The sequence below is a fragment of the Thunnus albacares genome, chromosome 13 (genome assembly GCF_914725855.1).
Source record: "Thunnus albacares chromosome 13, fThuAlb1.1, whole genome shotgun sequence".
Lineage (NCBI taxonomy): Eukaryota > Metazoa > Chordata > Actinopteri > Scombriformes > Scombridae > Thunnus > Thunnus albacares.
In genome coordinates, this window is record NC_058118.1 from 3,395,912 (window position 1) to 3,407,538 (window position 11,627).

The following is an 11,627-nucleotide window of genomic DNA, read 5'->3' on the forward strand; positions in this document are numbered from 1 at the left end:
GCTGTATGCCACAGCGTTTTCCTTGATGCTGCCACCAAATAATATCCAAGTCAAACATTTTCAGGCAGAATTACTACAATACTGGTCTAAGCAGCACAAGATATATTTGTAATCACACATTCCTCGCTGAGAGAATTGAAGGATATAAAAATATTGCTATAAATTGTTTTAATTTATCAATTAAAGCCTTACAAAGTTGAGTAAACAGCAGAAACCTAAAGTAAATCAATATTTGCTGTGAGCAGCTTTGCCTTTCAAACAGCAGCAGTTCTCCTCGGTTCACTTGAACACAGTTCTTCATGGTAACTTGCAGGTAGGTTGTTGTAACCATCCTGGAGAAAGAATGTTCCTCTGTGGATTTATTATTTAGGCCATCTCAGGTGCTTCTTCATGTAATCCCAGATTGACTCCATGATGTTGAGATCAGGGCTCTGCGGGGGCCAAACCAAACCATCTGTTGCAGGACTCATCATTCTTCTTGTTGCTGAAAATAGTTCTTTATGACTCTAGCTGTATGCTTGGGGTCATTGTCATGTCATGAATAAATTTGGGACCAATCAGACATCTCGCTGATGGTATTGCATAATGGATAAGAATCTAAACATCTAGGGTGCCTAAAACTTTTGCACAGTACTGTATCTTATTCCTGCTTCCAAAAAACTATTAAAAACACATCAATCAGCCACACTGTTGCACTGGGTGACATGTTCCTTCATTACATATACAACCAAATGTGGATTTATTGGCCACAGAAAATAGTCCCCAACAAATGCAATTTTTCTTGCTGTTTGAGCACCATTTGTGAGCACCGTCTCAGTGCTTAAAATAAACGATTTCTTATTCTTTTATTATTCTGCATGTTTGAGGGTCTGCCTATTAACTTGGCTGTCATCGTCTCTCAGTGTTAGCATCTAAGCAGCTGGCTGCTGTACTCCCAATAATAACTTTCCCATATGAATACAACAACAGAGACTGAAGGGAGGTAATGCTCCTTTTTGGAGAAATCCCATCCCACATTCTCCAGGGTAACGCCATGTTACCCATGCTCATGTGTACACACTGAGAAGTGAAGGGAGTTTTACCTGTAATAGGAGTTCTCTTTCCTCAAGCTCTTGAGTTTTGGCGATCAGTCGTTTCTGTAAGGACTGAATCTTCTGGATGAGTTCGTATTTGCTGGGGTCACTGCCCTGCAGGGGAGAGTCACTGACATAATGTTAATGGCCTGACCTTTTCCTGTTCCAATAATGAGGTTTATTCTGCTCAAACAGGCCGAATGTCTGTCGGAGAGATACCTTTGAATATCTTTCACATAAATAAAAAAATAACAAATATGGCAGTGATGTTTTCAAGCTAACCCACACAGACACTTCTAAACAAGTCCTTCACCTCCAGTCGTCTCCATCTATGAATATTTATGGGCTTCAGCTGTTCCTCCAGCACACTGTTCCTCGTCCTTTCTCTGAGCAGCTCCCTCTGCAGGTGGAACAGCTCTCGTCTGCAACACAGCAAATCCACTGTAGTATTTCACACAATGTCTGACCTTTATACCTAACTATATCCGATCTAAGAAAAACAGAAAATACCAGCAAAGCAAAAAGCTTTTGGTGCTTGGGCTTACAATCATAATCATATCATGGAGATTATTCCTACCTCCTACTCTGTATCTCTCTCCACATCGCTCCATCGTGCACTTCTATCCTACATACAGTTCTCTGTAGGTTATCTCATTCTTTCTCCATCCTGCCCTTTGTGCTCAGTGCTCATGTCCTGCCCTCCTTCCTCTCTTTCTCCAAATTCTTCTCTTTTCTCTTTATCCTGCTCAGCCCCTCTTCTCTCTTTTACCTCAAGTCCTGTGTGTTGGGTACAGTCTTGTCCAGGATGTTCTTCTTGCGCCGGAGCCTCTTGATCTCCAGCTTGAGGAGGTGGATGTCTTCCATCCTCTGGTTGTAGTGGAAGTCCCCCTTGCTCAGGATCGATTGCTGGATCCTGATCTTCTCGTACAGCAGGGCGCGCTCATCGTTGCGGTGTAGCAGCTGCTTGCCCAGGTTGTCCCGCTCTCTGATCACCTTGAGAGATGTTTCATCCACAAATAATCAGACACAGAAAGGAAACCCCATTTCAGAACCATATCTGTCGTTCTGTCTTTGGGTGCTTCTCATTTGTCTTTGTGTTAACATGAGACATTTCTTTTGAATGTATTTATTATTTGCATCTAAATTCATTGATATTCTGTTTGCATATGAATTACTTAATAATCCGGGTTATGATGAGAACCTGAGGATAAAGGTGACATGAAACAAGACAGCCATTCTCTACCTCCTCTTCTCTACCTCGTTCTCTATCTTTACCTGTTCCAGTTGTTTCCTCTGTCGGATTTGCTCGTCATCACCGTCGGCTATAATCTTCTGCAGTTTTTGTTGCTCTGCTTTCTGACTGTCAATGCGCTGCTTTGTTTCCTCCAGCTGAAGCTTAATCATCTGCAGCTCTCCCTGTAGCAGGACACAGAGAGGACACACACATGCATACACAAACGCTATTCAGGCTCCCTTATAAAAGTGAAAAAACACTGTCTCTCTTTGGCTTAGATGCTGGTTAGTGGTTTTCCCAGTGCTACATGTACTTGCCATGACAACTGTCAACTGAATGCAATGTTAAACAAAACACATGGAGTACAATGAGCTTCTTGTGATAGAACAAACTGAAGTTAAATCCACAATTATTTATTTAGCAGACTAACTAAAAAGGCAAAATACCAATCTGAATGATGATGAGGAGCTCAGAAGCACTGAGGAAGATCAGGCTGTGGTACCTTGAGAGTCTCATTATCCTTCTCTAAGCGCTTGTGCTCCTGCTGATCTTTGGCAAGGGCCAGCTCCTTCCCAGTGATCTCATCTCTCAACCGGGTGACCTGGTTGTTCATGGTCTTCATCTTCCTCTTCATCTCTGCAATCTCTTCCTGAGAGGCGGAGAGACAGCGGAAGGAGGAAAAGAAGAAGCCGGCTGACTGACTGTGTGATTAACAAACAAACAGCTTTGGATGACAACAACACTTCATTCCTACCTGAGCCTCGATGAGGTTTTTACTGTACAGGTTTCTTTCAGACACGACAGACTCCAGCAGGTTCTCTTGCTGTTTGAGCTTACACTCTGCCTCAGTGACCTTCTTCCTCCAGTCAAATATCTCCATCTCTTTTACTTCTACGTCATTCATTTTTTGTTGCACCTGCAGAAGAGAGGAAAAGCTTATTCCTGCTTTATCGATGCTCGCTGCTACTATAAAAATCATCTTGTAAAATTCAAATAAATTCAAATAATGAAATCTAATAATCTAGTCATTCTGCGTTGACCTGCCTTCTGCATGAGGTTGCTGGTCTCGTTGATGTAGCGGTCACGTTCTTTCTCCAGCTGCTGGATGATCTTGCGCTGCTTCTGGGCCTCCTGCCGGTAGCCGCTGGTCTCGTGTTCCAAGGTTTTCTTGTCCTGCTCGAGGAGCTTCACCAGGTTCTGCTGTTTCTCAGTCGACTGCGCAGCTTTGATCGTGTTCTATTGATTGGGACCGTACACACATATACAGTTACATGAGGAAATGTATGTAAATTCTCAGGTTGAATGTGCGTATCAGCAGATACCTTATTCAAGATGTCTCTCTCTCTGATCAGCTCGTCTATGGTTTTCTTGTCAGCTTCAACTTGCTTTTGGGAAGATTCAAGATCTGCAGAGGGAGGAAGATGAGGACAGCTTGTATTGACAGTGACAGTGATGAGAATACAGACAGTGATGATAATACAAAGTATAAAGAGAATGAAGTACATCACTAGGATCAGTACATACAGCACAGTGCCAGAAACAAACACATGGGATGTGATAAGACATTTCTTCTTCTCTCAGTTACCTCATAAAGTTGTTGAGCCTCCTGCCAGCTCCTGTAATCTATCCATCACCCTGCTGACCCTTATTTATGTAAAAGTGCATTTTTAGCTCAGATAAACCTGCTGATGGTATTTAGAGAACTATGTCATTGTCATGGACTCTGTTCTTTAGGTTTTCTGTATTACACGTCTGTTGTCCAGTCTTTTTGGTCATTTGGTTTTGCTTGTTTAAAATATTTGGTTGCTTGGTTTGAAGGACTTATTGCACTCTTGGTTAGCTTGTGGTGTTGTGTACTTGGGTTAATGTTCATGTTTATTCTTGGAATGTTTAATGTATGCTGGGTTGTATAAAGAGTATTGTGTTTTCTGGGTTTTGGTTTTCTGTTGCTGTGTTCCTGCACTCCTCTCTGTCTGTTTTTCCCCTCCACATCTGCCCTGCATCATGTTCGTCAGCCCTGCACTGGTCCCAGTGTCTTCCCAGCGTATCAGTTCCCATCCTGCCCTTGTGTCTTGCCACCTGTTCCTTGTTGTCTGCTTAGTTTCGTTTGTATTTAAGTTTTCTGTTCAGTCTTTGTCGAGTCATCTGCTCAGTTTGCTCTGTTCTGCTCAGCCTGCAATGTTCCTGTGTCTCAGCTTCTTTTGAGTTCTTCAATAAATATTCTGCTTTTCATCCCGTCTGCCTGCTGTCTTTTGCATTTGGGTCCACCTGCTCTGCTCTCCCTGTGACAGTCATTGTTAAGAAACAACATTTTCAGCAGCTGCTACAGCTCCACAGTTGAGTTCCTGCTCCACAGTTTTCACTGTGATGGATTGATACTTGTTCCAGAATAATTCTCTGAATTTTCATTGCAGGCTTAATGCTTCTAAATTAGAAATGACTATACTGGTATAATGATAAACAATACTTTTAAAAAACTATTATATTTTTATTCATTCACATTTTTGTTTTCTCTGTTCACTCATCTCATTTTTTTACCTTCTTCCAAGACCTCCAGATGTACAAGTGTTGGTAATAATGTGTTACTTATTGTTTTGTATTGTACTATGCAGGGGTATTGTGAATTAGCAAATACATGCATATCCACATATGAATGTATCAGAAGATGTACTTGTGGGTATGAGTGGGATACTACCACACACACTCATGTTTTTAGACAGACTTGTGTGTGCACAAATCTGTAGATGTGTTGGGAAGATACACATCTGTATATTATGTTTAATGTTATTAGTATAAATAATTGGTATAAAACAGTCTAAATAACTGCAAACATTCACATTTGATTTCAAATGCTCCTGCTTTTTTTGTCTTATTGGCTAACTGTCTATTTGTAATCATATGCTTGCATGTTGTACATGATGCTTATGATGAATGTTTAGGTCTCATCATCTCATGCCACACTGAGAACATATTTAAGCTTTAGACTGATGAGCTCACAGGGGCACAGGCAGGGTACACAGACGATGATGATTTATGTCAGACTGTGAAACACAAAGCGAGCTCCCGTACCCTTCTCCAGACCAACGATCTGAGCTTTCAATGTCTCCTTCTGCACGTCCACATCAGCTTTCTGATCCTCCATCTGGTGAAATTTTTTCTGGATGGCTTCTCTCATCTTTGTTTGTTTGGAAATCTCCTGGCGCATCTGATTCACCTCTTCTTCTCTCATCTGACAGGCGGGTGGAGTTGTATGAAGCATTACACCGAGGTAGCAGGGAGGGAGGAAGGTTTTGAAAAAGGAGATGAGAGTGGATAACAGATGTCGTGCGCACATATTAGGGCTATAACTCATTAAATAAATTTTCAACGTCTCTCTAGGAAATTAACTGAAGGGAACAAAACTGTTTCACATTGCTGAGGACAAATATAACAACCCTTTTAGGTTTTTACTGGGAGTAGGAGTGCCCCCTCATGGTTCAATAGGAGAAAATCATTATCAGGTATCCTCCACTGATGTAGATTTGAGAAACTTCAGAGAAAAAACTGAGAAACATTCAAAGAAACAGCTTGTTTTTCACTGCACTGATTGAGCATGCACAACACCGGTGCAAGTTTCAGGATGTTTTCTGAAGTGAGTTGATGAGAAGCGTGTTGGTGGACCAACATGTACCTTGAGTTCATTTGTGTTCTGCTGGTTTTCTAAAGACAGGTGTTCTTTGACTGAGGAGAGCTGCTCACACTCCTGCTGCAGCTTGGTGTTCTTTACTTGCATCTGCTCCAGCTCCTTGGTGGCTCGCTCGTTCAAGATCTGTCACAGTCAGGGAGGGTATTGAGGAGAGGCAGGAAATGATGTGTGTTTATTACAAAACAGTATGAGGTCTCTGTATGAGGTGTCATTTAGGGAATGAATCACTGCAAGTTATTCATTTTATCATTTAGTATTTAAGTGATTAACTGACAATTACATGCATATTGGTTTTAAAATGTTAGAGTTAACTATCCTAGATGATAACAGATGGCAGTAATGTGTTCTTTAAATGAATATTGTACTATTGTACCCTTTAGTTTTGTATACTGGTTTCATATAATAGTTAACTGGCTTATAGCGTATTTATTTAGATATATTTTTGCTTCTGAATAGATGAGTGACAAGATAGAAAAGATCAGATGAAACCTGAATCGTATGCTATGATTTCAACCTAACAGAACATCTGTGGGAGGTTTTTGGAGCGTTTTGATGGTGCTCTCTACCGCCATTATTAAAACACCAGATGAGGGAGGGAGGGAGTGTTTTGGAGATGTTTGTTCCATCCCTCCAGCAGAGTTTCAGAGACAGAGAATCTATGCCAAAGTGCACAGAAGCTGTTCTGGGGGCTCATGAGGGCTTAACACCTTCCAGGTGTAGGTGTAAAATGTTTCCTACTCCTACATGGAAACAAAATTCACTGCATTTTAGCCACTGGCACATTACATCAGCTGGTTCTGTAATAGATAATGATATGCTTCGGGTAAACCATGTGACTTTCATTACCACTGGGCTCTGTTTTATTTTTAATATTAGTATTATTTGGTAATTACTTAGCTGTAATTTAATTATTAACGGAGACAGTTAACTAGACAGCAAACTACTTAAATGTCTCTCTCTGAATGTTGATGAGCCTGCTTTTACTGTTAGAAAGGGACGATATCTGCACCATCACATATAGTTCCCAGCTAATTGTGGTCCAGTAAGCAATTAACACAAGTGTGATGTGAAAGCTTGAAGCCTCCGGTGCAGGTACACTGAGAATGGATTCTGGATTTTTCAATCAGGGAGAAAGAGTTGTCATTTAAAGAATTTCTAACAAGGAAACTGAATTTTTTAATGGACATGATCAGATCAGACACAAAATTGTTATTCTAAGCTGAGTGTTTTTATATGTCTTCAATGTTTCTGGAAGGGATCTTTAAATTACAAGAGGACCAGCGAGTTCACTGAAGTAATTAGGGCTGTAATTGTTACTGGGCTGAGGATGACTGCAAACTACAAACTGCATCTGAATGGGGGCTTCAGACTTTATGTTGGTTTTATGTTTAATTTATCACTCATCTATATAACAGTTACATTACATTACACCATATAGAGTAGGTGCCCCAATCCTTTGTTCACCTTCAGCTCTTTCAGCTGCTGCTCCAATCTCTGCTGCTCCTCTTTGGCCCTTTGGCCTTGCAGATTCAGGGCTTTGATGTCCCCCATCTTGGTCTCCATGTTGACATGCAGCTGCTTCACCTCCTTGTCCAGTTTTTCCTTCAACCTCATCTCCCGGGAAATCTCATTCTGTTGCACCTGAAGCTCCTGTTGAAGCTGGATGTGGACACACAGAGCAGCAACAAGTCGGCATCAGAGCTGGATTTAATTTCAGGATCCCTATTAGAGTAGCCTCAGCATAGCAGTAGGTATTCTTTCCAGGGTTCACAGCTGGACTGGATTCACTTTCAACTCTACTTTGCTTTGGCAAAAGATTACATATTTAATTAGTTACATTAGAAGTCTGTTTTCTGTCAATGAGAGTTTGATCCACATTTACCTGAGAGATATTCTCTAGAGCACTCTCCTTTTGGGCCTCTACCTCCTGCTGGGTTGCGATGACCTTGTTCAGTTTTTCTCTCAGACTCTCCACTGTTGTCAGCAGCTGGTCCCTCTCCTTGGTCACCTCCTCATTCATTTTTAGTAGATCGCTGAAAATACACATCACAGTTGGTCCCTTTCATTTTACCAATATACACAGTAAATTATGGAGAGCACGGGGGGGGACAAATGTGTCACCTCTGCCTTTGGTCCATATAGAGGCCAGTTTGTTGTTCAGCCATTTTTGTTAGGTTGGCAACTTCTTCTTTTAAATTCCCGATGGTCTCTTTGTCCTTTTTCTCTTTATCATGAGCAGCGTCAACCATTTTCCAGGCTTTATCCAGCTCCTACAGTGTAAGCACAGGAACATTACAGCAAAAGTCTGTTAATGGAATGATGAATCTTGAAGGGAAAAAATGTCAAATATCATCTAAATATAATAAAATACAGTTCAGTCTACAGGTGGTGTGGTTTTAGCTACACAATCAACTTGCATTTCTGGTATTTAACTTTACACAAAACCAAGTCTAATACCCATGCTTGGAATTATGCTACATCAAGCCATACAAACTCTAAATAGCTAAATAAATAAAAAGATGTGCCACACAATACTGTAACCTCTTATAATTTGGCAGTATACCCTCTTTAGTGAAGTAATTGTTGTCTCATCTTCCTGGGACAGCTTCAGGGCAGCTGAGACTTTGGTTGAGGTGGACACAATCTCTGCATTCAGCTCCCTGCATTTGGACATTAGCCTCCTCTCATTCTCCCGGGATTTCTTCAGCGCATGAATGAGTTTCTCATACTCCACCCGGATCTGGTCCATGCTCTTATCCCCAACAAGCTCATTGAGGACCATCTGGAACTCCTCCATGGACTCAAACGTGTCATCTCCTGCTGGTCCTGGTTTCTGTAAGTACAGCAGAGACACAGACTACAAGTGATAATTTGTGAAGGCTGGGAGTGAGTTAAACAGGCTAAACTTGGCTCCTGTCCTGATGAAAAGAGAGGTTCCAGTCCACAGATAGGCTGCACAAAACAAATTACACCGGTACGTAACTTATGGTATGTGAAAGTTATCACAGTTGAAATTATTATTTTTTTTATTTTAACTTTGACTTACTTACTTTAAAAAAAAATCATTTTAAAGTGTTGACTTTATTTGAACATATACCTTACATTACGGTAAAGCCAATACATATTTGCAGAGTATTAGCGAACTTGCTACAGTTCACTTTCCACACGGTCTAATAGACGTCAAATTTGCAAAATTTCGACGACTTTGAACGTATTTTACTGACAATAACTTTAACCAGCGTTACTTTAAATGAATATACTGTATAAGTCAACGTTAAGTTGTTAACTTTTATGAGACCAAACTAAAGGACTTACCTCCATTATATGAATCAAAAATTAAATGTAAAATAAGTGAGTCTTTAGAGCTAGTGTAGCATTTGTGTTAGTTTTGTCAATAGAATTGTTGACGTGAGTTGCTAAGCAACGACTGATCTCGCGAGAGAAAGAGCCGCTGGTCTTTAGGGTGAGACCACTGCTACACTGGAAAGTAACCATGAGATTGTACTAAATGTAAACCATGTCTGTTAAAGTCCTTCTACCAAGGATATTGCCCAGACAATTATCATTAATTCCATTCATTTAAGGATAAACTTAACATTTGCACTATAGCACAAATGTTTTAATGCCAGTGTGCAAATAAATAAATGGGTAATCAACGAAATACAACATTGTACAACATATGTTAAATTCAAGTTTAAGTAGCACATGCTTGCTCAGTTTCAGAATGCTGCATACTGTACTTTCAATATGGCCCAAAACTGTGAGAGTATCTTGTCATCATATATGATATAAGTTGAATTTGTATTTTTCAGGTCTTAAAGATAGAACTTTTTAAGTGAAGATATTTTAGTCATAGTAGGTAAAGCACAGGTGTAATTAATAACATTCATGATAGCTGCACTCCATTTAAGTGTCCCAGAAAATCATTCCTGTGAGCCAGTAAATGCCAGGGCCCTGCAGACATTTTGACATGTCAACATGTCAAAGCAGGAAACATTAATAACATTAATGATGGCTGAATCCCATTTAGTTTTTCCATATTCATAAAGCATGATGGTTCACCAGCATGGCTTCCTTGGACACTTCTACTGGGGTATTGTTAATGCTATCAGTTCCACCTGTGTTTTTACTGCTATTATAGTCTCTTACTGGGATTACTGGGCCACAGGAACAGAGCCATCACATATGTTTTTATTTCCACTTGTGCTTTTCCTCTGACAAGTCAAAATTTTACACAAACTGATACAAATTGTTGGTATTAATGGTAACCCTTTCATGACACAGTGGCTGCCTTTCATATGCCATGTTTTTGATTGCCAACTAAATATACCTACTTATGTGTGTGTGAAGAGTAGAAAAATGTAATAATTCCTTAATACCTAAATCAATGGTATGATGGAGTGTATGCTTTGGTGCAACCCTCATCCTTGCTCCTCCTGGTCATCTTGATGCTCATGCTGCATGGGGGGGTCTATGAAGATGGGCTCCAAGAAGTAGAAGTACATGTGAAAGAATTTTCATTCTTATGATGAGCAGATCTGAGTCAGACAGCAGCAGAAGGAGCAGGGCAGGTTTTTAATTTATTACACATCATTTCCATTTCAATATGCTCCTCAATTAGACAGCCAAGTATTCAACCAGCTTTTAATGTTCACATATTTTCATGCCACAAAGCTTTTTTTTAATGCATATATAGCTTTTTTATGGCAGATTTATTTTTGCAACATTAAAGTTAAGCACAGGTGTAATTAATTCTGTTAATTAACGATGGCTCTGGCATGCACAATACTGGAGTCCTGGAACCAGAACACCTAATATTGGTTACACCTGTGTTTGACATGTCAGAATGTCTGCCCTGACGAAGGTATGTTGCTTTTTTGTCTTTAAAGATAAAATATATGCATACTATTTTCTTATAAATAAAATAGTTTTTAATAGAACTAGACCAGTAAAAGCCTTTCAAAGGTTGACCTTCAACACAAATATTAGATAGCCATTTGCTGTGGAGTATTTACCTCCTTTTTGTAGCCTAGTTTCAGCTTTGACAGCCTGCACTGTGTCAATGTCCATTAACCATCACTTGGAGTCAATAAAACCAAAGGAGAACTTTGAGAATATGATCATCCATGCTTGCAGTTAGCCACTGATAGTGTGCTACAGCTTACAGTACAGCTTCACTAGTGATGATGCACATGTAATGAAAGTTACTTACCCTCTACATTCACTTGGTGAGATCCTGACTTTGCAGACTACAGTGGCCAGCCACATTTGCAACACTTTGTAATAACCAGTATACACTGCAGTGCAGCATAAGGACTTGCCTATTAATGTTCAGATGTCTCATCTCACCATGAAAGGACATTGCATCATCCAGAGTACTGATTGCATACTTCCTTCAAACCAATTTTGACCTAAGTGTTGAGTGACTGATTGCCAAAGGTTGCTGCTACCTACTTCACCCTGAACTACAGAGAGATGAGACTCAGTTACAGAAGCCTGAAGCTGGCAGGGTTTCAGTCAAATGCTCAAAGACACAGGAGATATTTGTAGACATTGGGGGCATTTTTTCTTTTTTCCCTGCATGCATTATCATCACTGATGAGGTTTAAGAAGATACCATTTCAATGAGCCACAG

General features: G+C 40.2%; 1 protein-coding gene across 4 annotated transcripts in view; it reads right to left on the reverse strand.

Moving 5' to 3' along the window:
* The window catches only part of fez1 (fasciculation and elongation protein zeta 1 (zygin I)), a 33,464-nt gene extending 24,049 nt beyond the window's left edge, over positions 1 to 9,415 (reverse strand). For 3 of the 4 annotated variants that reach the window (XM_044370634.1, XM_044370633.1, XM_044370632.1), the window contains exons 1-15: positions 9,308 to 9,415; positions 8,556 to 8,825; positions 8,114 to 8,262; positions 7,875 to 8,025; positions 7,457 to 7,651; positions 5,978 to 6,115; positions 5,377 to 5,536; positions 3,630 to 3,712; positions 3,352 to 3,543; positions 3,062 to 3,223; positions 2,810 to 2,956; positions 2,349 to 2,489; positions 1,843 to 2,066; positions 1,387 to 1,495; positions 1,083 to 1,187 (exon numbers count right to left, since the gene is read on the reverse strand). In XM_044370634.1, coding sequence (XP_044226569.1) covers positions 1,083 to 1,187; positions 1,387 to 1,495; positions 1,843 to 2,066; positions 2,349 to 2,489; positions 2,810 to 2,956; positions 3,062 to 3,223; positions 3,352 to 3,543; positions 3,630 to 3,712; positions 5,377 to 5,536; positions 5,978 to 6,115; positions 7,457 to 7,651; positions 7,875 to 8,025; positions 8,114 to 8,262; positions 8,556 to 8,825; positions 9,308 to 9,313 — 2,232 coding nt within the window. In that variant the 5' untranslated portion in view covers positions 9,314 to 9,415. Of the gene's footprint in view, positions 1 to 1,082; positions 1,188 to 1,386; positions 1,496 to 1,650; positions 2,067 to 2,348; positions 2,490 to 2,809; positions 2,957 to 3,061; positions 3,224 to 3,351; positions 3,544 to 3,629; positions 3,713 to 5,376; positions 5,537 to 5,977; positions 6,116 to 7,456; positions 7,652 to 7,874; positions 8,026 to 8,113; positions 8,263 to 8,555; positions 8,826 to 9,307 lie in introns of those variants that run through there. The other variant, XM_044370635.1, reaches the window with a different exon arrangement.
* Between the last annotated feature and the right edge of the window lie 2,212 nt (positions 9,416 to 11,627).